This window comes from Nothobranchius furzeri, chromosome 16 (genome assembly GCF_043380555.1).
Source record: "Nothobranchius furzeri strain GRZ-AD chromosome 16, NfurGRZ-RIMD1, whole genome shotgun sequence".
In the NCBI taxonomy this organism is placed as follows: Eukaryota; Metazoa; Chordata; class Actinopteri; order Cyprinodontiformes; family Nothobranchiidae; genus Nothobranchius; species Nothobranchius furzeri.
Window position 1 is genome coordinate 35218344 of NC_091756.1, and position 27789 is coordinate 35246132.

At 43.1% G+C, this 27789-nt stretch overlaps 2 protein-coding genes across 2 annotated transcripts in view; one reads left to right on the forward strand and one right to left on the reverse strand.

Moving 5' to 3' along the window:
- Positions 1 to 3990, forward strand: part of spop (speckle type BTB/POZ protein) — a 42973-nt gene extending 38983 nt beyond the window's left edge. Inside the window, exons 9-10 of the mRNA XM_015963194.3 lie at positions 600 to 742; positions 2303 to 3990. Of these exons, the coding sequence (XP_015818680.1) occupies positions 600 to 742; positions 2303 to 2447 (288 nt within the window). The 3' untranslated portion in view covers positions 2448 to 3990. The remainder of the gene's footprint in view (positions 1 to 599; positions 743 to 2302) is intronic.
- Positions 3991 to 4587: 597 nt separating this feature from the next.
- On the reverse strand, positions 4588 to 9206 carry LOC107387923 (neurexophilin-1). Its single transcript, XM_054749726.2, has 2 exons — positions 8939 to 9206; positions 4588 to 7817 (listed from the first exon to the last, which is right to left on the reverse strand). The coding sequence occupies exons 1-2, from the start codon at positions 8993 to 8995 to the stop codon at positions 7083 to 7085; spliced, it is 792 nt and encodes a 263-aa protein (XP_054605701.2). The 5' UTR covers positions 8996 to 9206; the 3' UTR covers positions 4588 to 7082.
- Positions 9207 to 27789: the final 18583 nt, after the last annotated feature.

The following is a 27789-nucleotide window of genomic DNA, read 5'->3' on the forward strand; positions in this document are numbered from 1 at the left end:
CAACCAAACTAGCCTGTTTAATGGAGGAGGATAAGGGAGCTCCACCAACCTCCATCACAAAAGGCTTTTGTCTCTGTCAGAAACATCCAGACTTCTTTAGTAAATGTATTTGCATCCAGACAATTCCTCTTTTTTATATTGACAGAATTATTATTAACAGTACAGTACAGGAACAACACATTGTTGTTTACTGTTTAAAGCTTAAGCTGGATGAAAAGATGGGAACTCAAACTCCAGTCTCGAACTCAAGTTGGGAACTCCAGTCTTGTGAAAATGGTGTAATCAGAAGTGACAACGAGCTAGTTACCGAGCTGCAGACGGGGGCGTAGTCAGAGCTATGCAGCATGATTGGTGGAGCTGCTGTCTGCAAAGAGGCATGTTGACCATGTTTTTGCTGCTTGGATCAATTCCAGCTCATTTACTTGTCAGCTAAAGTGTTTTCTCAGATATTCACTTAAAAACAGGGTAGACCGTTTTTGTGCTCAACTCTTGCTGTGCTGCCATTCTTGCTGTTTAGTGTAGATCTGTGTTAGAGATGTGACTCTATGCCAGTCAAACTAATTTTATGTGGTTGTTTTTGTGTGCCGGCCCTTCTCCAGTACGCTTTAGAGAGACTGAAGGTCATGTGTGAAGACGCTCTGTGCACCAGCCTGTCTGTGGAGAACGCTGCAGAGATCCTCATCCTGGCTGATCTGCACAGCGCCGACCAGCTCAAAACACAGGCGGTCGACTTCATCAACTAGTGAGTTCACACAGGGAAGAGCTCTTCCTCACTTATAATTGGCTTTCCAGCACCTCATGGGCGACTCACAGGTCCACCGCGTACACCGTACATCTCACGTCTGTTTTTGTGTCACTTTGTTTCATCTTCATCCCGACATCATTACTGACGGTAGCAGGACTCGGTGTCCCCCTTCTGCCTCGTCTTTAGGTGTCTTTGTCACAGTTAATGGTGTAATTTCATGTGCGCTCTTTTGAAGCGAGGCTTGGGTTTGATTACACTTTGTGAAATCTTTTATGGCGGATCGGGGCATCCTGACTCGTCGCTGGGCCTGTTGACACCTCCTCTGTTGCCTCAGATGGGTGCGTGATAATCACTCTGAGCACGTCTGTGCAGCTCTTACACTAACACATATTTTCTGTAAGGCGGGTGATATTTAAAGAAAGAGTGGAGTTTTTGGTGTTGTCAGCTTTTAGGTTTCTATACAAAACAACATGACAGGGCTTGATGCTAGTGCAGTCTGAATCTTAGCAATTACAGCTTCACGGGTTCATGTGCTCTCATTGTTTAAAGAATAGTTCTGAAATGTTAAAGCTCTCATTTGCTCATTTTTTCAATGACCCTGCTGTGGCCTCTGAATGTCTTATAAGTCTATCTTTGTGGAAAGAAAGCTCTGGCGCTCCTGTTTCAGGAAGTAAAAGTTAGTCAGAGGAGTGGGGGCGAGACGGCTTGCCAACAAATTAAAAATCGTCCCTCGTTAATTATAATTGCTAGCTGGCTGCTTCCAGATGAGCGACTATCAAGTGCGATGTGTTGGAGACCTCTGCTCTATTGGCTGGTAGACGTAAACATAAACGCAGTGTCGTGCCCATAAATATTTGATTATTTTTTAGTTAAAAAGAGCTTTTATAGGAAATACTCTACCTTCAATCAGTACACCTGTAAACGCCCTGTGGAGGTTTTATGTAAAAAACAAACATAGATTTTTATTAAACTGTTCCATAATATACTTTTTACGTTTAGAGAATAGTTCTTTAAAAAAGAAAAAGGGCAAACGTTTTCATTTATTGTACGTTTTCTGCCGTCAGCACAGGACCAACACCATGTAAGCTGGCTGTAGGATGGAGACACTGCATGTTGTATTTATTTGGTTGTTTTAAACATTTTCCTCCTAAATTTCCTGCTAAAACTCTTTTGGGTTATTTTACCTCCTCAATTGTCACAACTGGTAGAGTTCACTTCCTCGCTGTCAGCTAATTGGAAAAAAACAAAACAAAACCAGGTAGAATTTTCTTTGAACCTGAAGGTTTATTTAGAACCAGCCTTGGTTCTGAGCTTAATGTAAACAGGATTTATTATTTGTGCCCTAAAGCTTATTGAAGTACATTTTTACAGTTTCAATGATAGATAATAAACATTGACAGGTTTATCTATAATCTCAGAAATCCGTCTGTTTTAGCAACACCAAAACTCACTCATGGATTTGAAACCTTCTCCAGTCCAGCAAAAACACGTTGCTCTAATTCAAACTCAAGGGAGGGGTAATTTCCTGTACTAAAACATGTCTTCTCATGTCCCCAGCCACGCTGCAGAGGTGATGGAGACAGCAGGTTGGAAGTCCATGGTTGCATCTCATCCTCACCTGGTAGCTGAAGCTTACCGCTCCCTGGCTTCTGCCCAGTGCCCTTTCCTCGGACCCCCACGCAAGCGCCTCAAACAGTCCTAACAGCATCACGCCCTGGCATCTGCACACATTCTTGCCCTCGCACGCATGCACACACACACACACACAAATACACCCAGGTCTACCCGTTTCCTAACACACAGGGATGTAACCGTTCCCCTTTGCTGTTACTGCTACACTACCTAGAGCCACCCTCAAATCTCTCCTTCCTGCCTGATTCAGAACCTGCTGTATCTAGTCTCTTCTAAAGATGGAGGTAGGAAGAGGAGGAGAGGGAGGAAAGGGAGAGCTGGGCTTGTGAAGTGGATGTTTGTGATTTACAGTAAATGAAATACACCCACAGCACCCTCCTGTGTTTCCTCGGCTCTGGCTTATTGAATTCTGACGTTGTCATCTTCTTCGTGTATCCTCGGAAATCGTGCTAGTTCCTAATTTGGTGGAGGAAGATCTGGACCCAGTCAAACTGTCTGGAGATGTGTAGCTTTGAAGGACTGTAGCTAATAAAGTGATCTGAGAAGCACCCACACGTAAGGACTCAAAGGATCATGATTGAATCATGAAGATGTAACGAAGGTTTAGTTCTAAACTAGAAGACCCCAAGAACGACAACCAAGGGCTAGCAAAAAAAAATGCAAAAATGGGGAGGATAAAAAGAAAATAATTTCTGTATAGACCTGGAGAAAATTGCACTAAAGTCACAGATCAGCTCTTGCCAGCAGTGATGTAGAGATACTGCAGGCAAGCACACGACAAAGCAAACTTCCTGGACTAAAGACCCAGCTGGACCACCACCAACTAATACCCTTTAAAGTTATTTATCTGCCAGTGACAAAGCAACACATGAACTTTTGTGCAGAACCGTGCGAGCCACACCTGCATCCATTTTTCTTTTTAAGACAGCGGGCAAAAGCAGCGCACAACTGGATGTCATTCTTGGGGAGACGATATTTGGTGTCGGACCTTCAGAGAACATAAATGTTCATGGTGTCTTTAAACAAACCCACCCAGAGGGGAGAGGAAACGTCATGAAGTGGTCTCAAACAAACCTTACGTTTAAATCGGGCATGTTGATGTTCTGTTGTGACAGATTTGGTCTTTGTTTTATTTGTTCTCTCTCTCAGAACGGCTCTATTTTCCCCATAGGAGTTTGTACAGATACTTGTGTTTTTGAAGCAAAAGCATTTTCACTGAAAGAAGTAGTATGTTTTTCTTTGCAGGCTTAAAGATGAAAGGGAAATGAGAATACAATGAACACGTTTTAATGTTCAGAATTATTAAGGATAAAAAAACAGACCGCACAAAATGCTTTTGAAGTCATCATTTCAAACTGGTGGAAAGTGGTGATTCTAGAAGGAACCATTATTTCTATCCTGTAGATATTTCTGATTTTGAGAAGTGACACTTAGTTGTTGCCATTTTTTTGTTCCAGAAAAATAAACCACAACTATTTTGTATTGAAAGAAGTTGTAAATGTGTGTTTTATTATGAATTAAAGTTGAAACTTTGTTTCAGCTGGTGCATCAAACCACCTCTGTGGTGCTTTAAAATGTCATTTTTAGTTGTAAGTATTAAAACTCAATGGCAGTAGTGAGGTCTTCTGATTTGGTTTTATCTTGTCTATAGGATGGCTTTGGAGTAGGGATGTGCAGTTAGCTTCGGCTCTTCTTTACTTAAACGTCTTCTAAAAAAGTCAAGATTCATCCCACATTTAAATTCTCTTGTTTTCATTTATTTACTTTTTAAAAACATTAGATTGTTTTTCTTTTTTTTTTACAAATAGCAAAATCTAAAAACAAAAGGTTGTATAATATGTCTTTAGCTTATTTCATTTTAGAGCATGAATACACTTTTTAATTTGTCAGGTGTTAGGATTTAGGATAATTATTAGTAAATTATTATTTGCTAGCAGAAATCATGAAAAATGATCATTTGCACTCCTACAGCTTTTCACTCATTGTCATTCACAAATCTAACGTGTCACACAGGTTTCTCTGTTGTCAACGTGGAGAGCTTTTGTTCTGCAGGAACTCCTGATGAGGGATTTTGTTTAAAAACATCCCATAATAAAAAGTACCAGTGAAGCTCGAAAAATTACAGTATGATGCAAAAGTTCTTTTGTGTCAGTAATTCAACTAAAAAGGAGAAATGAATGCATGAGACACAATCATTACATAAAATGGCAGATGTTTCAAACTTTTATTTGTTATGATTGTGATGTTTCTCAGACAATTAGAATATTGTGGAAAGGTTCAATATTCTAGACAAAGCGTTACACTGTAATCAGCTAATGAATCCAGAATACCTGCAACGGGTTCCTGGGCCTTTAGATGGTCTCTCAGTCTGAGCTGGATTACTGTCATGAAAGGACTATTGCTCCTTTTTCTGGTTCTTCCAGTTTCACCTGTACTGGTTGGAATCCGCTCCAGCATCAGTAGTTGACGGGCTCTGATCCAGCGCATGCAGCATTTGTTTTTCATTTTTGTTCTTCTACACTGACTTAAGCTAATTTTCTAAATACAAGTGTGTGTACTCCTGCAGAGCAAGATGAAGCTGCTGAACTCTCACGCTCTGCTGCATCTCGTATAATTGTACAACATGTAAGCCTTCGGGCTAAATAATCAACTTGCACATCTGGATCTTTAAACATCTGTTTGTTCGGCAGACAAACAACAGCTTCACTAAATAGATCGGTACAATGCCCGTGTCACTGCAGATGCAGCATCAATCTGCCTATCAATCTCACGCTCCATCTTTCCCTCACTTGTGAACAAGATCCTGAGGTACTTAAACTCCTCCACTTGAGGCAGGACCTCATCCCTGACCCAGAGAAGGCATTCTACTCTTTTCTGACTCAAGACCATGGTCTTAGATTTAGTTAATCTGAATCATTCAGAGAATGAAACGCCAACAATTCTCTCAGAGAGACCGCATGGTGCTGGGTAAGGGATTAAGGCTATTTCAAACCTATTGGAAGTCTGCAGCGAGGAAGCCTGGAAAACATTTGAGACAGCTGTCAATCATCCCAGAAGAGCTCATCTCAGTAAGTACAACCCGAGATCAGAGACGATGATAAAAGCTCCAAACTGAAGCAGGATTGCCAGATTAATCCAGCTCAGTGTTAAAGGAACATTTCAGCAAAACTTAAGCTTTTAGAAGAATTAATTCTGGAAAAAGACCAAATTTGTGACACTTAAGTGCACAGCAGCCAAACCTAATTACTTCAATTAATTTCTGTTTTTTAGGCTGCAGATTCTGTTTTAAACGATTTTTAAATCAACCAACCAAGAATCTAAGTCAATGGGAAATCCATCTAAAAGGTAAATGGTCTAATTATACAGCACCTTTGTGGGTTCTATTGTCCCCCAAGTCGCTTTACAACTAACGCTGGTGATGATGAACTACGGTGTAGCCGCAGCTGCCCTGGAGCACAGTGATGGACACGAGCACAGGTGCCACTAGTCCCTCGGACCACTGCCAGCAGGTAAGGAGGGTGAAGTGCCCTGCCCAAGGACACAAGCTTGTATCCTGCACCCCTCCAGTTACAGGAAGGGCACTCAACTCCTCTGCCACCATCTACAATTTATAGAACTTCAGTGTTTACACACAATTTCAAGATTTTTGCAGTGATAAAGCAAACCCATGGAGTGTTTATCTGAAGCTGTAAGGAACTCATCTCAGATTTTAAAGCTCAGATTTAGGAGGACCTGCTTTCATGTCACATCCATGTCAAGTTTCTTTCCTTTTGAAACATCACTGAAAAGATTCAGGCTTCAGTCAACATACACCGCAGATAAAGTTTAAAATAACATTTGGTAGACCAGGATATGGCGATGCAGAGGTTTAAATGACCTTTCATCCAAGTGGCTTCTGGAGCCAGAATTTAATTTCTATACAGTGGTTTATTTTTGTTTACCTGTACATTTCTCTCCAAAGCAGATTCACGACAAACCTGTTGTTTGATTGTTGTTCTGATGTAATACTGCAGCTGGAGAACTTTGGAGAAATTGTAGAAGACTGCAAAAACCTTGAAACAACTTGAGCTCCATTTATACTTATTACAGAAGAAAAGTATTGCAGCAAGCTGTTCTTAGCATGACATGTGAAAGCTTAGCTACAGTGATGAATAATTTAATTCTTTTTGTCACATTGACTTTGTAACTCTGAAAGGTGCAGAACCGTGTGGAGGTGAACATGAGTTTGTGCATGGGAGCAAATGGCCTCTGACTCCTCAGTGTTCAGACGCCATGTGCCTGATGTCTACAGAGATGAAGATGGAGGTGATTAGTTACTTCGGGAGGGTACGCTCTTCTGTTTTCATTACGCTTACTTGTTTTCACTCAGTTATTATTATATTTTGCACCATCAAGTCAAACTAACTTGCTCAACAAGGTTCTGTTCAGTTCTAAAAAATAACGCAGCATTGTGATGGTGACATAACTGCAGGGCTGAATACACTTGTACCATGAAAGTTTTGGTTAGTAGATGTTTGTACATGTTCATAAAATGTTATTAAACCAGTTTGTCAGTTCCACCTCTATTGTTCTAATTACTCATTTAAAAAATACATTTTCAGGATTTGAAAAAAACAGGAAATCAACTTTGGAATTTTCCTCAACATTCCTCTTTCAGACTGGATTTCTGCTATGCTGTTTGAGGTCTTCTCCAGAATCACCATGGTTACCCTGTAGAGAGGAAGTCTGGACTCTGGGAGCTGTAGTCTGGACAGACCTTCTGAACCAGCCGGTAGTCTGTGCTGTAGAAGGACATGTAGACACAGATCACCTGAAAGGGTTTGGAGCATATCCAGGTGATGTGGCTCTGAGTTTGTTCTTGATCACACTTCTTCGACGGGTCGTAGTTGCACAGCATCACCTTTTTGCTGCGTTCTGTTTTCTCATAGTCCACCCTGCAGTTAAAGGTCTTTGAGTCCTTAGGATGGACCACGCTTTGGCGTTCCAAATCAAAATCCACCTCTTTCATGGGTGGGACCAGGCTGACGGAGACATTTCCCACCCCCGTGGAGTTGTGACGGAAGTAGACGCCAAGAGAACCGTTGCCATGATCCACGACTTTCCCCACGATTAGCAAATTCAGCTTGACCGTTTTGATGTTAGAATAAAAGTCTCCCAAGCTGAATGTCCTGGAAAGTTTAGATACTCCATGAACTTTCATGATGGGCTGAAGCTTCCTTTGCACAGATGGGTTGGACATTTTCTCTGAGTTGTCCCCAAGGATGTCCCAAAGTCCTTGTTTAGGCAGAGAGATAGAGGGGTGAATGGGTGTTTTGGAGTTTTGAGCCTCTCTCCTGGTCTGAAGTCCCCAGATCTTCTGTAGGCTTGCATCCTGGTCTCTGTGGAGCTGAGTTGGTCTTGATTTATTGAAGGTGTGGGTTTCATTCAAACAGAGAGCCAACTAAACACGAAAGGATGAAGAGAATCAGACAATCAGCTTTTTAGGAAGTTAAGGCAAAACCTTTTACTGATCCCAGATTAACACCATTAACTACAGAAATTGGTCCCTTTATTAATAGTACTTAGTGCATTAGTAAGCATTTGAAGGTGCAGTATGTAAGAATATAGAGATAATTTTACAGAGAAAATCCCAGAAGAGTCTAATGTTTCAGTCATTTTGGAACTGAAACATATTTCATACCCAGCTGGCTGTGGGGATTGTCAGTTTTTCTCCTTTCAAAATAAAAGAAGGCACTTAAAAGGGTAACTAAACCCCAAAATACCATTTTTTTTACTAATTAACTGTATAATTGGGTCTTTACAAATACAATCTTTCTGTTTATGTGCATTTTTTGACATGCTTGTGTAAACTTGATTAAATCTAGACTCTAGGTATAAAAACGTCTTAGTGCTGCGCCCTGTGGCAGAACAGCAGCTACTGCATTTTAAACTTGTGATTGGTACAATTTCACGTCATCTGTACAGTCTCCTCCCACTCCCCCTCCCTCCCAGAATGGAAATTCCCCACACCTGGCCATGCTACTCTGCCTCCTGGCAACGCCCACTTTCATGGCATTTTAAAAATCTTGACTAGGGGTGGAGTTTCATTTTCTGATGGTGTGCAGTCCCTCTTTAACTACTGTTTACTATCAGTGAGTGTGGGGTTGCCGTGTTTCCTACAAGCTAATACTGCAAAGCCCATATTTCAAATAATTTTTTTTTTAACTTTCTACATTGTCAGATATTGAAGCTTATTTGTAGTTTGCCACATAATGCGCCCCTTGAGGGGTTTTGGCCCTTTGTCCACCATATTTCTTAACATTTACTTGTATATATTGTGTATTGTTTTTCACTGAGAAAACAAACAAAAGATAGAAGAAAATACCGGTAAGCACCACTTTGAGATCAGTCTTAAATATCAGCTTTAAAATCTATTTTTCAGTCCTGAAACTGATCAGAATGCTTTAAAAATGTTAGAATTTTGAAACCTTGTTGCAAATAAAACTAAAATAAAATGTTTTAGTGGAAAATGCAGAAGTCCTTTAAGAAACCGCCACAATGACTTGAATTTGTTTGACTCACCAGTAAGAAGATTCCTCTCAGAAAAACCCAAACAGAATGACAGGAAAGCCTCTCCATAGTGCCTACATTCCCAGAACCATCCAGCTTCTAATCACTCAAAGGAAGTCTGACTCCGCTCATGCTCCATGTTTAAAATGTGGATCTATGATAAACCCTGCGCAAACACTCCACATGTGTTGGTTCCACTCACAGCTCTCCCACTGAGAGGTTTTCTCAGGTCTGCAGGTTTTTAGCAGACTTCTCCTCTTCTCATCTCATCTCCTCTCCCTCTCTTTCTCACTCCCACTCCCCACATTACATGTTTCGCTCAATATCTTTTCTATAAACATAAACAGCATCACTCTGTCTTCTCAAAAAAATTTTTTTTACTAGATTCTTACTGGATTAGCACACACAATCACATTTTATTAGAATAAATATGGTTTATATTAGAGATGTAGAGTCAAGATAGAAGCACAAACTCAGACTCAGGTGATCCCTGAAGAACATTTAGAGCTTGCTTGGTCAGTATTTGGTTTACAGAAGACAGTTGTGAATATAAAAAAGATTCATGATAAACATAACACAATTCCTTTTCTCTTTTTTCAACCTCATGTTTTCCTCTGCGATCAGACAGACAACAAATTTAAGTTTCAGCTTAGTTGATTGATTTATTATTAGTATCTATTTTTTTGGCGCATCAATCTTTGTCTGGCTGAGTCAAAAATATTCAGATTTAAAATGTTTTAGATGTTTAATTTATACTTTTATAAATTGTAGTTTTGTAATCAAGATGCTGCTTTAATTTTCAATCATTTTGTTTTAATTGACAGGCTTTAGGAGCTTGTTGGACATGTGATCTAAGGAAGTATTTTTTGAAGAACAATTCATCAAATTCGCTTGGAGTAACAATGAGCTTTGAAGCATTTGAGAGCATTTTTCTGGACACATTCAGCTGCTTTTCTCTCATTTTAGTAAAACAGAAAACCTGCCCAGCCCAAGAAAACATACCAACGTGACCTTGAACATGGGGCGGCATGGTGGTGGTGGCTCAGGGATTGGTCCTGTAATTGGTGGGTTGCTGGTTAAAACCCAGGCTCCATCCATGTCAGTTGATATATCTTTGGGACCAGTGGTGCCTGTGAACAGCAGCCTCGCTTCTGTCAGTGAGCCCAAAGCAGCTGTGGCTACAATGTAGCTCATCACCATCAGTGTGTGAACAGAAGGACTAGCATAAAGCACTTTGGAGTACCCTGACTAGAAAAGCACCATGTGAGTGAAGGTCATTTGTCATTTAATAGTCCCATTTAGAAAGAACTGGTTTTAACTCCCATGAATTTTACAGCTGTACCAGATAACCAGCTTGTTGTGCATTCATGAATATTTGGGCTCAGATTAGAGCTCTCTCCAGTACACTAACATTTTAAATATAAGAAAAGGACTAACCTTTAACCTTAGTAATAAATAAAAGTACAGCCAGTATAGTACCAAAAGGTGTGTGTGTGCATGTAAATATGTTTTTGCTTTTGAGTGTGTCAGGATACCTTTTAATATGACTCAAAATGCAATCATCATATTATCCATTCAACATGGCCACCCGAAAAAACAAATCTTTTCCTATGATCCTTGTTACTTTACCGTCTGCCTGTTGACATGCTACCTTCTACCTTCACCCAGTTTAACAGAAGTCCTAAACCAGTACAAGGAACCATGGAGCTGATTCAGAACGTTCCCACTGTGGCCCATTCGTCCAGGACGATTTTCTCCTTTAAAAACTCTAACAAAGTTTACTTTTATATTTATTTTTTATTCACATATTTTTGGAGGATAAACACGCACCAGAGATGATTCTGGTCCACCACAACTGTACGAGTATTTTCTTAACTATTTACAAATTTTTTAAAAATTCAGTGCTGTCTGATATTTTGCTGCAGCACTGTTAATCGGGTCAAAACATCATGTGCAGTTGTGAGCGACAGTCTAAGCATAGCAGGTAATTGCAGTACCTGGAAAACACTTGAGATCTTGTTCTTATCATGTTCTTTGTGGTTGTGTTCAGAACCTTGGTCTGCTGATCAGGTTGTGGAAGGTGCTTGGTCACCCATGGCAAACAGGTCCTAGGTTAGGGATCAGACAAAGCACAGCCCAAAAACAGTGTTCCCTTGCCTGCACTGCGGGATCGCCTCTGCCCCTGTCTGGAGCCAGGCCTAGAGGTGGGTCACATTGGCGCGAGCGTCTGGTGTTTTTCACGCAAGGACCCCACCTGGGCACAGCCCAAAGAAGAGCTGTAATTACACTTGTTGCCCCAATCTTGGTGTCTGTTGTGACACCCCCACCATTACTTTGGTTTTATTTGTGTTTCATTCTGTGTTTTTTATTTTCTGTCGCAGATCTTGTTAAAAACAAATGGGTGCACCTGGACTTGGTGTGTAGCTGCTCTATACAGCTTGGATCGGCTCTCTGCTGTGCAGTGGAGACTCCTCCCTGGTTGTTGTTTTATGTTTAATTACTTTATCTACTCCTTAATTAGTAAAATTTATCTTTTTGGTTAAATCCTCACTCCTCTTGTTTAATCTCCCTCCTTCTTATAACCATATACTGTACATATATTATGTGTCAACAAACAAAATTTCAATTTTGGGTGGAATATCCCTTGGGGGGGGGGGGGGGGGGTGCACCTGTGGACTTTTGTTCACTTGGGACTTTGGCGGGCATGCTCCGGTTGAGACCATTTGATAGAGAGTTAATATACATAAATTAAACAATGAGCAGTGTTTTGTGATATTTTTTAAAATAATTTGTTAGTCCTTCAAGCGTAAAACTGGTTAAATGCAAATACTGTATGAAAAAAAGTCTAAGTAAGGGAAAAACAAACATCTCAGTCGCCAGACTGTGTGGGACTGTGGAACAGTCCGGTCCAGAATTTCAGTTACCGGGCGCCATTTTGACTTCTTCGACTTGGTTTAACCAGCCACGGTTCTCGTCATCACTGTAGTAAGTTTTAACTGACTTCCCAGATAGCAAACATTTTGGTTTTATTTTGGCATAAATTGGGCATTTTGGCATCCTTCTGGCATAAAAATGTTCGAAAAAGTGTTTTGGTTTAAATGTGGCATAATTTTGTGTTCCCATTATAGACAATTACGTCAGCGAGTGTTTCTGTTTTAACGATGGCATAAATATGGTTTGCCATAATAGAAAATTACGCGGCTGGCGATTATGGCATATTCTGACCGGGAATCAGGACTAATTTGTTCATTTCTCCAGCATCACGACAGAGGTGAGTACCATTTCTTCTTAAATCCTACCTTTTTGTTAGCAATAGTTTTGTTTTAAGTCTGTTTTGTTTGTTTTAGCAAAATGTGTATAATAGGGATGCACCGAATATTCGGCCACGTTCCGGGTTCCAGAACTAATGGCTTGGTTTCTCCTAGTTGATAGTGGCTGTGCCACTGTTTAGATGATGGTACAGATGCTAACTGTGGCTAACCTACAGCTAACGGAACCAGCGTCTTTATACGACCGAGTGGCTTCGCCAAAGGGTCACGCGGTTCGCTGCGGCTGCAGCAGACTGTAACGGTACCGGGCGGTAGAGTGCTGCATCGGGATTTGATCCCGCGGGACCCAACACAAATCTTGAGGGGGAGGGCGGTGTGAATTTTGCTGCGGGCGGGAACAGTCGGCTGGATCGGGATTAGTATGATGGAGTCGGCAACTGATGTTGAAAAGAAGCTGAAACAAGGTCTTTATGACACAAAAACCAAAGCAAGGCAATTCAGACATTTGGAGGAGTTTCTCCGATTGTATTGATATTTCTCATTCAGGTCTCTCTTAGAAAAGCGACCTCGATCACTGCCTCCTACAGAGGAGAATAGAATATGAAACGCAGGGTAATTTGGTGCCCAAGGCACCATATCTAAGCATATCAGGCATATCTGAGGATTTCTACAGTAAATCTGTCTGAAATCTGGCACACAGGTACAGTAGGTGTCCCAGAGGAAGAATGTGTTGAAAGCTGGACATCAACTATTAAGGATGATTTTTAATGAATTTTTGAAAATGACAATTGTATTGACTGTATTGCATTAATTACAAGTTTGCTTTAATATCTGAGGATTTCTACAGTAAATCTGTCTGAAATGTGGCACACAGGTACAATATGTGACCCAGAGTAGGGATTTGGTGAAAGTTGGACATCAACTATTAAGGATGATTTTTTATGAATTTTTGAAAATGACATAATTGTATTGACTGTATTGCATTTATTACAAGTTTGTTTTAATATCTGAGGATTTCTACAGTAAATCTGTCTGAAATGTGGCACATAGGTACAGTGAAAGTTGTACATCAACTACTCTGGATGATTTTTAATGAATTTTTGAAAATGACATAATTGTATTGACTATTGCATTGAATACAAGTTTGCTTTTATATCTGAGGATTTCTACAGTAAATCTGTCTGAAATCTTGCACACAGGTACAGTAGGTGTCCCAGAGGGATTTCTACAGTAAATCTGTCTGAAATCTTGCACACAGGTACAGTAGGTGTCCCAGAGTAGGGATGTGGTGAAAGTTGGACATCAACTACTCTGGATGATTTTTAATGAATTTTTGAAAACTACAGTACCGTAAAGACTGGTGTAAAAGCGCAAGGAAATTTACGCAGCGGATAAGATGCGGCTGGCTTGACCGCGGCTCACAAATGACGGCTCACTTGACCGCGGTCTTTAAGCACCACACAGTAAATGATAAATGACCCACACTTGTATAGCGCCTCTCAGAGTAAGGACTCCAAAGCGCTTTACACTACAGTGTATCATTCATCCATTCACACACTGATGGTGATGAACTACGATGTAGCCACAGCTGCTCTGGGGTGCACTGACAGTAGCTCCTTTATGTTTTTTTTAAAAAAGAATTTTATAGTTTAAGTAGCGAGGAGTTATTTGAAATCGCATGCGCCGAGGCTTCAGCGGTGATCCTGGTGACGCATCGGCGTTAAAGGGTTAAAAACTAAATGAAAACAAAGTGCATCAGTCCTGACCAATGTGCTTTTCCCTCATTTACAGTCACGGAGATAACGGCGCAGTGCGCGGCTCTGGTGGTAATCAAGTTACATTTTATCTCATTGATTCCAACAATTTTCACAAGAAAACAAAACAGTTAAAAGCAGGGCTTGTGTTGTGTTGACCGGATAGTTCCCGAATTTGACCGTTTATTTTGACGGAGAAAGAATAGAAAGAATTACCCCGACGCATGCAGACGAACTGACATTTTATTCGTTACGCACATCGCAGATGTAGCTAAATCACCCAAGAAAAGATTCCCATCTGAACATCTGAGCTGGGCACTGCTCAGCGCAGCTCGCTGTCAGCGCATATGTGCACAGCGAGCTGAAGATGTGGAGAGGGGCTTGGAGCGTGTCGCAGAACCAGAACCATGAAGGAAGGTTTCTCCCACTGAAGCGAGTGTTTTCCAAACCCTTTCTCTCAGAGAGACTTGTCAGTGAGAAAATGTTCCCTGATTATGAAACTTTGGCTGAATTGTGCTTGATTCTGTATCCAATGTGGCGACACATCCATGAGCCGTCTGAGGAGAAGCCCAGAATCTCATATCCTCTTCAGCTCAGAAAGCGCCAATTACGCACAAGCGTGACCCGTCAACACGGTCTCACAGTAAGACCAGGTTCTGTTCAGGTTTACGCAGACAATCTTTACATGTAGAATTGACATACAGATATAAAATTAATTCAGTAAAATTTAAAGCCATTTTATTGAAATATCCATTCATTATTTTACAAGCACAGAGAGCCGCATCAGATGGATGGAAGCACTGCGGGTTGCCGACCCCTGATATAGCCTATAAAATGACAGGTTTTCTCCAGGACCAAAGAGGACACAAGCTCAATACATCTCTTTTATTGTGAGGTAATAATTTCTCAAGAGTTTTGCGGTTGCGGGCGGGAGTAGACATGCACACTGCGGGTGTGGGCAGGAGTGTAACACACACATTGCGGTTGTGGGCGGTAATGGTCAGAAATTCAGCGGGAGTGAGCAGGAGCGGGATATTTAATAAAGATAATTAATAAAGTGACACAACATGAAAATTTACTCTGTTATGAACACAGATGACTTTAATGAGGTGAGGAGGAAGCTCCCTCTTGCTGAGGAGCAGACAGACCTCCAGTCTGAGGCGGAAGCCATTGAAAGGCCTCAAAGAAGAAGAATTAAGTAAGAATTTTGTGAACTTTCCATTCCTCCACCTCTTGGGCCTGTGTTGAATTTGCACTCATTAACTTAAAATAAATGTTTAATTCCAAAAAAATGTTGTATTGTGTGTTCATTTCCAAAGGCCAAGTAAATGTCCAGGACCAGGCCTCATCAGAGGATGAAGCCCAGACCCCTGGAAGAGGGCTTCCCCCACCCCCAGCCATCCCCCCGGTGAGGAGAAGGTTCATCCTCCCCAATAACCTGTACCTCTGCCTGACCTGACCAATTACCAGGTAATGGAAATCTCAACAAATACCACAGTAACACATGTATAGCAAATGGGTTTGAGTGTAGCTGATCATGTAAGTGTGGTGTTTCAAATGTGATACGTTAAGAAATTTACAAAGGTTAATGAGGCAGTTACATGGAGAAAAACACTTCTGGAGCCATTACATCACTGTTGAGGTCAATAATTGCATTTTGTAAACTGTTGTTCTTCTTCCTCTCTTCTACACACTCTTCCAGCATTTCATGACGCTGTGGACATCATTGCGGCAGGCCATTGACCTGCAGGGTCACCAGGGAACCCAGGGGGTTCCAGTTCCAACTCCCTCTTCATCTGGTGGGATGATGAGGGAGGAATCGGCTCTCCAGGTGCCTACTGTTTGCCCTAACTCCTCTCCAGGGCAGTGGCAGCAGAGGGACAACACGACATGTAAGGTTTTTATGGTTTACACTCACCCAGTCCTCACATGCCAGTTACAGTATACGAACACACATGATCCACGCATACATACTAATATAAGATGGTTTATAAAGTTAAACACACACATAGGCAAGGCAGGGCAAGGTGAAGTTCATAGGCGGCGATCCCAGGGGGGACACAAAGTTGTCCCCCCCACAAAAGTTATTGTAAACACATAAATGCTATCAGTAAACCTGTATTGTCTTCTAAAACCACAACGTAAAAGTTAGTCTGCAAATACAAAACAATGTGTTTTTAATTGTTGAGAAATTATAGTTCCCCCACCCTCCCCAATTCCTCAAGTTGGTACGGTCGGTCCACACATGCTGTTTCCAACGGGCGGGGCTGCCGGCTCTGCCCAGCTCACAGCTTCACAGCAGCCCGCCGGCTCACAGGAGGCAGGAATCAAAAAGCCAGCAGTTTCCAGCAGTAGGTCATTTATCACACGCTTGTTCTACAAACTTAAATATGTATGTCAGATGTGGTCATAAATGTCAAACATAGACACCGATTATCTTTAGATTTTGATCACCGGTCAGAGATCCCTTTATGACAGACCACCGCCACCACAGTAAAAAAAAAAAGTTGTCACTTCATGTTCTCTGGTCATTCCAGGATTATTCCACTATTATTATTTCATTCACTAAGGCACATATTTCAGAGTCAAGGCCCACGGGCCAGATGCGGCCCGCGGAGCATTTTTATGTGGCCCGCGAGATAAATATCAAAAATATATTAAAACTGGCCCGCTGGCCCATTTTACCGCAAAGACTACAACTCCCACGATGCTTTGCGGCGCCAGCGCAGAGCAGACGCGCCCCCTCCTTTGTGTTTTTTCAGCGCCGAGGCAGTCAGAGGTAGTTGGGTGTCTGCAGCTCCGCTGTCTCGGACAAACTACACTCCTCTCACTCAGCGCCGAGTTCACTCAGCTCGTTTTCTGACGTTGAAGCCCAGAAACAGAGATTCTAGCCGCTCAGTAATGTGTTCACGACTTAAAGAGAAAGTTTTCAAACTAACTTCCAGACAGAGCTGATATAACTCCAGCGAGCAGCGACACGCTCAAACCAGCACGACTCTGTGGCTGCTGTCGTCTTTCCTCCCCGACACACAACAACGCGGTCAAGCTGCTCAGACATGTTCATCAGCACAGACCTATGAGAGCACCTGTTGACATCTAATGTTGTCATTATTATGATGAAGATAAACAAAACAACAGGAGTCTCCTCCTCAGCTCAGGTCAGCCCCATGATGCAGGTATCTGGCTGGAACAGGTGAGCATCACAGTAAACCAGTGGAACAAACTGAGCTTTAAATATGCTGGTTTTCTGCTCTTTTTCAGCTCCAAAACATGAAAGTTAACAGGTGAGATGTTGCATTTTCATTTAAGATAAAATGATATTTTTATTTTGTTGTTGGCACGTGAGCAAAGATTTAACCTACAGTAAACAGGAAGTGGAAAGGCTGCAGATAGATGAATAGAATAGAAAATCCCTTTATTGTTCCTCAGTGGGGAAAGCTAGACGTCACAGCAGCGATGACACGTATTACAGGAGAAAAAAAGAGAATAAAAAATAAGAAAAATGAATAAACAAGAAAACATAAATCCTGAATAGATTTTAAAAATGCTGATTATACCACAAGTAATGAATACCACTGATGCCTTTTATTTAAAACTGACTTGCTCGTGTGTAATTTGGTTATTCCACATTCAGTGTTAATGCAGAAATATGTTTGTTTCCAAATTTAAAGGTTCAAAATTGCATATATGTTGATAAAGAAAATGTGCAAATTTGCCGTCACTTTTTCAAAAAATATTAAGTTTGGCCCTCGACTCCGTCCCAGAGTTTCATTTCAGCCCCTTGTGAGTTTGAATTTGACACCCCTGCACTAAGGTGATCAAAAGTTCCTTTCTCCGGACACGTACGCTTTCACGGTCTTCCCCTGGAATCTGCGGAGCATTTATAGATCGATGAAAATGTCCGCGTTTCATCCTATTTAGCAGATGAATATGGTAGAATCAAAATTAACTGGTCTGATGTATGGAATACCACAGCGTTTAACCGCTCTTATCACGTCTTCCCCAGGCTCTGCAGTTGTTTACAATATGTCAAAGTGCAGGTGCACCGTGCAGCTTAGAGATGAACTGGTTGCAGCAAATGTGTGGCGGAGGCCAGGGCGGGACTGGGACAAAAATTCAGCCTGGGCATTTTGACTGGAGACCGGCCCATCACCTGGTTTTTGTGGAAAACACATTAAGCCTTACGCTGTTTTTGACACACACCAACGTACACTTTCTTGTTGGTAATATTTATGTGTCAATCTAATAAACGTAAACCTACACCATCCGTCCTATCCTGGTATTCTAAAAAGTACTTAGTAAAAAGGAAAAAAGACCACTTGATTAAGGCAACACCCCAAACAATCTCTTAACACTTGGTAGAAACCTGACATTTAAACAGAGAACTATTAATCAATAATGAATATTAATATAAAAAAAGACATTTGTGGAAATTTTCATAAACTGTTTTATCACCACACCAACTAGGAAATACTTTTACAATACATTTAAAAAAGAAAGGAGACAGAGAAAGGTGAGATAAAATAACTTAACTGACCATTTGAGGTCTTTTTAGAGATCGTACTGGTGCAGTATCTAGAAAATGTGGGGAAAATGCTGCCATCGTATACAGTATTCACTTCTGTAACTATTTGTTAATATGTTGTTAATACGAGTTGCAGTATTTATAGCTATCCTGTTAGGGTGTGTAATTGTTGGACGGAATCTTTAACAAAACACATAATTAATAAATTATTTGTGTATGATTGTGTGCATTTAGAATATCTATATTAAAGTCTCCACAAACACTAACTTATGATTATTTGTATTTAATTCTACTGTACATTTCTTTAAATTTGTTCTGAAAAATAATTCATTATTAATAATTAATTATTTGAGGTGGGAAAAATGATCGATTCTAAGATGCATCGCGATTCAGCCGTGCACGATTCCGCATCGATGCAGCAACGTGACATAATGAGATTCTCTCCCTATGTCTATGTTGGGGGTCGGCAACCGCGGCTCTGGAGCCGCATGCGGCTCTTCCATCCATCTGATGCGGCTCTCTGTACTTATAAAATAATGAATGGATATTTAAATAAAAAGTTTTATATTTTACTGCATTAATTTTACATCTGTATGCCAATTCTAAATGTAAAGATCGTCTGCGTAAACCTGAACAGCTCCAACCCGGTCTTACTGTGAGACCGGGTTGACGCGTCACGCTTGTGCGTAATCATAAAGGCGCATTCTGAGCTGACGAGGACGTGAGATTCTGGGATTCTCCTCAGCTCCTGGATGTGTCGCCACATTGGAGACAGGAACAAGCGCTATTCAGCCAAAGTTTCATAATCAGGGAACATTTTCTAAGTGACAAGTCTCGCTTCAGTTGGAGGAATCTTCCTGCCCTTTGGTTCTGCGACGTGCTCCAAGCCCCTCTCCACAACTTCAGCTCGCTGTGCGCCGTACGTACGCACTGACAGCGAGCTGCGCTGAGCTCAGTGTCAAGCTCAGATGGGAATAATTTCTTAAGTTATTTAGCGACATCTGCGCGAAACGAATAAAGTGTCAGTTCGTCTGCATGCGTCGGGGTAGTTCTTTCTATTCTTTCTCCGTCAAAATAAACGGTTAAATACGGGAACTATCCGGTCAACACAACACAAGCCCTGCTTTTAACTGTTCTGTTTTCTTGTGAAAATTGTTGCAAAGAGATATAATTAAACTTGATTAACACCAGAGCCAGGCGCACTGCACCGTTATCTCCGTCACTGTAAATGAGGGAAAAACAAATTGATCGGATCCTTTTCTGACCTTCCCCACCTACAAAGTTTAATAACAACAATCAAACATGACAGAGCCTGGATTTGTATTCTGAACAGTCTAAACATGTTTTAAAAAGAAACGTATGACAAAAGTGGCACCTGCTCAGTAAAACCACCAACAGGGTGAAAAATATCAAAATATTGTAGACAGAGACGGGCTACAGCTTCTGGATCAACTTTATATAAATCATTTTATTGATTATCGTCTTATGAAAGATAACTTTGACGTACACGAGCGACCGGTACTGGCTGCTGTCACCTGTTGTGAGCCAACACAATAGCGCTCTGCTGTCTGAGGGTAGGCCCCGCCCACAACGCCGCGGCTGCTGCAGTGTTTTCTTTACTGTGGGAAACGGGTAATAATGGATCTTTGATGGGAACAGGTTGCCGACCCCTGGTCTATGTCTATGCGAGGACAATAAAGTTTTGAGGTTTTACAATTACTTCTGGGGGCAGAGTTGCAATGACATGCGCACTGCGTTGTCCTAGAAGCAATTGGACAGGGATACAGGGCCAACATTACCAGTAATCAAAGATGTACCCGTTACATTTAAATCGGATGTCTGGGCTAATTTCGGTTTTGGGATCCTGGATGTGAAAGAATCACTTAACACAGTATTTGTTTACTATTTTTAAGTTCAGTAATATTCAATCTTAAAGCTGCTCTACCGAAAACATTATTTCTTATATTATTTAAGTAATTATAGGCAGCACACTTTAAAAATTATTGCTCACTATAGTGAATAGATGAATGTTCTGTTTTTCAGGGATTTCTAAATCAAAAAGAAATTGAAAACTATTCTACTGCTTTTATTAAGTAATGAAAATTTTTGTGTGAAGAATCGTGATGCATTTCAGACTCAAATCGAATCGTTAGGCAGATAATCGGAATCGGATCGAATCGTGAAGCAGGTAGAGATGCACACCACTATTACTAATTATGAAATATTTTGTTTAAAAATGAAATTCTTACCTTCTTAACTAAATATTTAACTTTAAGTAAATATTTATCATCCAAACTAAATATTAAACTTTTTAACTAAATACTTTGATTGCAAACTAAATATTTGCCTTCTTAAATATATATATTTAGCATCCAAACGAAATATTTAACTATTAAACTAAATATTTTGTTTACAGACCAAATATGTATCTTCTTCAGGGCCGTGCAGAGACCTTTGACGGGGCGGGTGCTCAAAGTAAAAAAAAGGGGCACTTATAGAGCAATTCAACAAGTTAGAAAATTCAAATAATTAAACCCTTGGGTTCAAACAACACAATAAAAATATATCAATTAGTGTCATTAGTGTTAATATTAATGTTAGTTCATAACAGTTTTATTTTATAAAGCTGACTTATATCTAGAGGTGTTACAACTAGGGATGCACCGATCAGGTCTTTTGCTGCCGATCACCGATACCGATATCAAAGAATGCTGATCACCGATACCGATCACGTGGATTGGCCAGAAATTTTCTACAACATTATAATGAGTGCTACAAACTACATAATCTGGGAATAAAGGAAATGTAACCTAATCTAAAATGGTCTGTATTAAGGTTGTCACGGTGTGAAAATTTAACCTCACGGTTATTGTGACCAAAATTACCACGGTTTTCGGTATTATCGCGGTATTTGTTTTTAAACATGCTACATTTTCATACAATTAAATAAACCCTGTATGTCAGGAAATATTGTCCTCAGTTTGTGTCTAAATTTTGCCTAAAATGTGTTATTTTGTAATTATGTTGTTTATTTGTTTACATTTTTCCCCTTTAGTCTTTAGAATACCAATATTTGCCCATAACGTCTTACGTTATGTCTGCTTGATGTCATCATTTTATAAATATTAGTTCAGATGATACTTGGTACTCAAGTAGACTTCTAATCAGATACTTTTTACCCTTACTTGAGTAATAAACCGTATATCAGGAAAATATTGTCCTCGGTTTGTGTTCCAGTGAGCTTTGCAGATGTGGGGAAAATGTCATCAGGCAGTAATCATTGTTAAATTCATAATTATTCTCGGAGAGAGACCAACTCTTATCTGCCCCTGGGAGCCCCGTAATGCATAGCGTCATTTCAACATGGGAGTGTCCGCGACACGGTTTATATGCAGGCAGCGGCGCTGCGGCTGCTTTATATAGCGACTCGTTGCATTCTGCCTCAACCCAAATCCTCGGATCACGCATTTGAGCTAAAACGCTAACGTTAACTTGCCTTGCGTTGACTGTAGAGATGTGGGTGATGGTCATGCAGATGTGTCATGAGATTTGAAGCATTGCTGCCTTTCACAGACCCTTTTTCTGCATGTGCTGCAAACAGGATCGCCGTCTTCTATAAACTCCCTCGGCATTCTTCAAAACTCCCTCGGCATTCTTCAAATATCCAAATATCCAAATTGTCATGTTCTGAGGTAATGATTTAACCCAAGACATGCAGAATCAATACACTGGAGCAGGATGTGAAAAAATAAAGATTTATTGGGTAACTAGAACTCAGGGTGAACTGGAAATCCAGTGAATGGGTTAACGGGAGCAGCGTCTGAGGGGAGGGAAACAGAGGTGAGTCCTTGATTGATGCTGTAGTATGGTAGAGGATGAGCTTGGTAGGAGGACTTACAGACGTAGCGTGGTGGAGGATCTCTAGGGAGGGATGAGCTGGGAGAGTGAATGAGTGTTCCGGGATGATGAAGAGCGGCGAGGTTTTACAACCGGAGGGGAGGAGAGAGAGAGCCAGTAGTGCTGGGAGCAGTTAGTGCCGTGAGGAGGATGGGAACCGGGAGTGAAGTCCAGAAGTCGTATGGTCGGGTTGTAAATCCAAAAACTCACAGCGAGGATGTGATGTATGAAGAGATGACTGAGCCTGAGACAAAACGAGAACAAAAATCTGAGCCAAAGGTCGCTAGCGAAAAACACGTTTCTAAAGTACAAAGTCTAAGTTCAAAGATCGAGGTAACACTGTGGCTGGAACTCTACCAGTAAGGCGTAATCATCCGGCGGCTTAGCAGTGTCCTCCGTCCTCCTTATGAAGGCCAACCGCTGATCAGCTGATTGATCACAGCTGCTGCTCTCTCTCCTGAAATCAGAGAAACTCACAAGACAGGTGATGTCATGGTGTGTGTGGAGTGCTCACCTCCCAGCTCACAACAGTACCCCCCCCTCAACGGACACCTCCAGGCGTCCCAGCCGCAGCAGCCTCATAATCCTGAATGAGGGAAGGATCCAGGATGGCAGAGCGTGGCACCCAGGAGCGTTCCTCGGGACCGTAGCCCTCCCAGTCCACAAGGTACTGCGTACCTCGACCGCGGAGACGGGAGTCCAAGATTCTGCGAACAGTGTAGATCAAGCTCCCCTGGTGCAGGCGAGCCGGAGGAAGAGGTGCAGTTAAGGGACAGAGAGGACTGGTGACCACAGGCTTGACCAGGGAGACGTGGAACACCGGATGCACCCGTAGGGTCCGAGGGAGGTCCAGGCAGACTGTAGTGGGGGACGGAACAGCCAAAACTTTAAAGGGACCAATGAACCGGGGAGATAACTTACGGGTAGTAGCCTTCAGCGGAATGTCCCTGGACGACAACCACACAGACTGCCCTGGGACGTAGACTGGGGCCGGACGCCGCTGGCGATCAGCTATCCGCTTGTTCCTCTGTGCAGTTCGATCCAGCGCCGCCCTGGTGGTGGTCCAGGCACGACGGGCACAACGGAGGAATTGGGGAACGGAGGAGCCGGGTGCAGAATGCGTGGGAAAAAGTGAGGGTTGGAAACCAAGGGATGCTTCAAACGGGGACTGACCTGTAGCTGGCGAGATGTGGCTGTTATGAGCATACTCCACCCAGGGAAGATGGGTGCTCCAGGACGACGGGTGAATGGAGCAGATACAGCGCAGCATGGCCCCCAGCTCCTGATTCATCCGTTCACATTGGCCGTTGGTTTGAGGGTGGTGTCCAGAGGTAAGCGCCACTCTTGCCCCCAAGGCCTCTGCAAACTCCCTCCATACTTGGGACACAAACTGTGGACCCCGATCCGACAGGATCTCCTCCGGGATTCCATGGAGACGGAACACGTGCTTAATCAGGAGCTGCGCTGTGCCTGCGGATGAAGGGAGAGATTTAAGGGGCACCAGGTGGCAAGACTTAGAAAACCGGTCGACTATGGTGAGTATGGAGGTAAAACCGTGTGAGATGGGGAGACCACAGACGAAGTCCAGGGCGATGTGTGACCAGGGCCGAGAGGGAGTAGGCAGGGGCTGAAGAAGACCGGCTGGGAGGCGGTGGTCCCCCTTTTGTTGGGAGCAGGTGTGACAACCAGAAATATAGTCCTTGGTGTCTTTAAAAACGGATGGCCACCAAAAGGTGCGTTTTATAAGCGCCACGGTGCGAGCCACCCCTGGATGTAACGAGAACCTACCCGTATGCGCCCAATGTATGACCTTGCCCCTGATAGTTCAGGGAACAAACAGTTTGCCCGGGGGGCCGTTGTCTGGACCCGGGTCAGTCTTAGGGGCCTCCAGTACCTGCTCCCGGATCTCCCAGGTGACGCTCCCTACCACACAGGCGGAGGGAAGGATGGTCGATGGAGGGTTATCCCGGTCCAGAGCATATTGTCTGGAGAGTGCGTCTGGTTTGGTATTCTTTGTACCGGGTCTGTAGGAAATCTTAAAATTAAACCGGGAAAAGAAGAGAGACCATCTGTACTGGCATGGGTTCAAACGTTTGTCTTCCTTGAGGTAGATGAGGTTTTTATGGTCTGTCCAGATGATGAACGGTTGTTCTGCCCCCTCCAGCCAATGTCTCCATTCCTCAATGGCCAGTTTCACAGCCAACAGCTCTCGGTCCCCCACATCGTAATGGCTCTCGGTCGGGGTGAGGTGTCATGAGAAGAATGCACAGGGATGCAGGCGTTTATCCTCTTCAGCCACCTGGGAGAGCACAGCCCCCACTCCCGTATCCGAGGCATCCACCTCCAGAGTAAACTGACGTTGAGGGTCAGGCCGGTGTAGGATGGGCGCGTCGGCAAATCTCTTCAGAACCTGAAAAGCGGATTCAGCTTCTGGGGACCAAACAAAAACTCTGTTAATCGAGGTCAGCTGGGTCAGTGGTGCAGCGATCTGACTGAAGTTACGAATGAACCTCCGATAAAAATTAGCAAACCCCAGAAACCTCTGAAGCTGCTTTCTCGTCGTCGGAGTTGGCCACTCGGTCACCGCCTGCACCTTGTCAGGATCCGCCCTCAACCTACCACCCTCAATGACAACCCCCAAAAACTTGACGGTTGGGACGTGGAATTCGCACTTCTCTGCTTTTACGTATAGTCTGTTTTCGAGATCGAGAAGGCGCTGGAGAACTGCTCTCACATGAAGGACGTGTTGCTCCGGGGTCTTAAAAAAATCAGAATGTCATCTAAGTAAACTGTGACAAAGCAGTTAAGGAAATCACCCAGCACGGAGTTAACCAATGACTGGAAGACAGCAGGGGCGTTAGTAAGTCCAAAGGGCATCACCAAATACTCGAAGTGACCCACTGGTGTTTTGAACGCCGTCTTCCATTCATCCCCCTCCTTAACCCGAACCAGGTGGTAAGCGTTCCGGAGGTCCAGTCGGGTGAAGATGATGGAGTCCTGTACTGGTTCGAACGTGGAGGAAAGTAGAGGCAGAGGATATTTGTTTTTAACCGTGATCTGGTTCAAACCTCTATAGTCAATGCAGGGCCTGAGGGAGCCGTCTTTCTTAGGCACGAAAAAGAAGCCGGCTCCCAGAGGGGAGGATGACGGTCGAATGGTGCCGGCTGCAAGACAGTCCTGGATGTACTCCTCCATGCTCTCTCTCTCCGGTTTGGACAGTTGGTACAAACGAATGGTAGGCAGAGGGGCTCCGGGTAATAGATCTATGGCACAGTCAAACGGTCTGTGTGGGGGTAATGAAGATGCACGATCTTTACTAAAAACGTGTTTCAGATCATGGTAAACTTGTGGTACCGTAGCCAGATCGATGTTCTCTGCAGGGGGATTGACAGGTCCACGGCTAGGCAGAACTTCGGAGTGCAGACACAACTGTGAACACTCTGGGCCCCATCCAATGATCTTGTTCTCCCTCCAGTCGAGAATGGGGTTGTGGCGGACAAGCCATGAATGTCCTAGCACCAGTGGAGACTGAGGGGAAGGGAACACATAGAAAGTGAGAGTTTCCACATGGTTACCTGAAACCTGAAGGCGGAGAGGAACCGTCTGGAGAGTTATGGATGAGAGATTGTGGTTATCCAGGGAAGAGACAGAGCGAGGCGTAGCGAGCTTAGTTGTGGGAATTCCCCATTCAGTCACCAGTCGAGGGTCCAATAACGATTGCTCACACCCAGAATCCACTAAGGCTTCAAGAGGAATCTGCTTAGATTGATAAAACAAAGAGCATGGCAAAGAACACCGGGTCACAGTAGAAATCAGGTTACCGCCCACCACTAGACCCGGTTTTACCGGTGGCATGCCCCTTTTACCAGAGAGGGACAGTTGTTCACGAAATGTCCCGCTATTCCACAATATAAACAAAGTCCCATCTTGCGTCGGTGCTCTTTTTCTTCCTGAGAGAGTTTGGCTCTGCCCATTTGCATGGGTTCGTCCTTGGGTAGGGGTTTGGGTGTGGAACGCCCCCTGGCCCCGGAGAAATGATCTGGAACAGGGGGAGGGGTCGCCAACTCCATTCTTCTCATCTCGCGGTGACGCTTGTCTACTATTGACATGGCCAGCCTGATTAATTCATCCAACGATTTGGGTTCGGGGCAAAGAGCCAGCTGATTCCTGATCCTGTCATTCAGGGCCTCAGTGAACACCCCGATAAGGGCATCCTCATCCCAAGTCGTGCGTGCTGCTAAGATTCGAAAATCCACAGCCAGGTCTGCCACAGATCGTCTGCCTTGGGAGAGATTCATCAGTTTCCTCCTGATGTCAGAAACAGATTCCACACTGCCAAACGTCTGGGTGAATTCTGCCACAAAGTCATAAAATGGTCCATGTAAAAACGAATCATTGTGGCTCTTGGCCTCAGCCCATCTTAAGGCTCTGCCCCGTAAAAGTCCACAACATAGGAGATCTTGGCTGAATCAGATCCAAAAGCAGAGGGGCTACGTTCAAATGCCAATCTGCATTGAAGCAGGAAACTGTGACACTCCTCAAACTCACCTCCGAAGGTGGTTGTCGCCGGTGACGGGGCAACGCAGAAATGAGTCTCCTCTGAGGAGTTTGTAGCTTCAGCTCCATGAATGCTTGTAGCAGTGGTTGGATTTAACTGAATCCGAGGAGGACGTGGAGGGACAAGTCGTAGAAATGGATTCATGCAGTTGCCGAACCATGGTCTCCAACTGCTGACAACGTTGATTGGATAAGGTTAACTGCTCCATGAGTCTCGGGAGGATTTGTTCCTGCTGGGCTAATCTGTGAGAAAGAGAGGTGAGTACTGATTCTGCTGGGTTAGCGTCTTGGCTGGATGATTCTGTCATGTTCTAGGGCTGTAGCGAAGCTTCGATGACGTCGACGGCTCGATTCTAAAAATTCGTCGACGTCAGATCCGGTAGTCGACGCAACCCACTTGTTGCATCCCCAGGAGTTTGTAAATAGAGGTGGAATCTGCCTGTTTTTCCTCTAGTTCGCCCTCTTCTCCGCCTTCACTAACATCTCAGCCAAATACCGAAGACCCGGAACAAAGTCCATCCGCTACTAGGTTCCTTTCCTGTTTTGCCCGCCTTCGTTTCCCGGCAACGGACAACAACTTCCGGGGTCAAATGCGCTGCTCCGTCTCTATAGCAGATGTAGAAAATCACCGGGAGCGTTTCTCCCTTCATAAAGGAGCTTCTTTCAGACATTAGGAGAGCTGTTTTGGTGGTAGCAGTCTCTCCTCCGAGCTGGTCTGTTTGCTGCTGGGTGTTTTTGGTTTATTTAAACTTGGCAACTTAACGTTGGTAAAGCTACTGTTAGCATTTTCGCTAACAGCTTCTTGCGTTTGAATAAGCTGTTACGTTTTGGTTTAGAGTTCATCTTTTTTCAATCCAATCC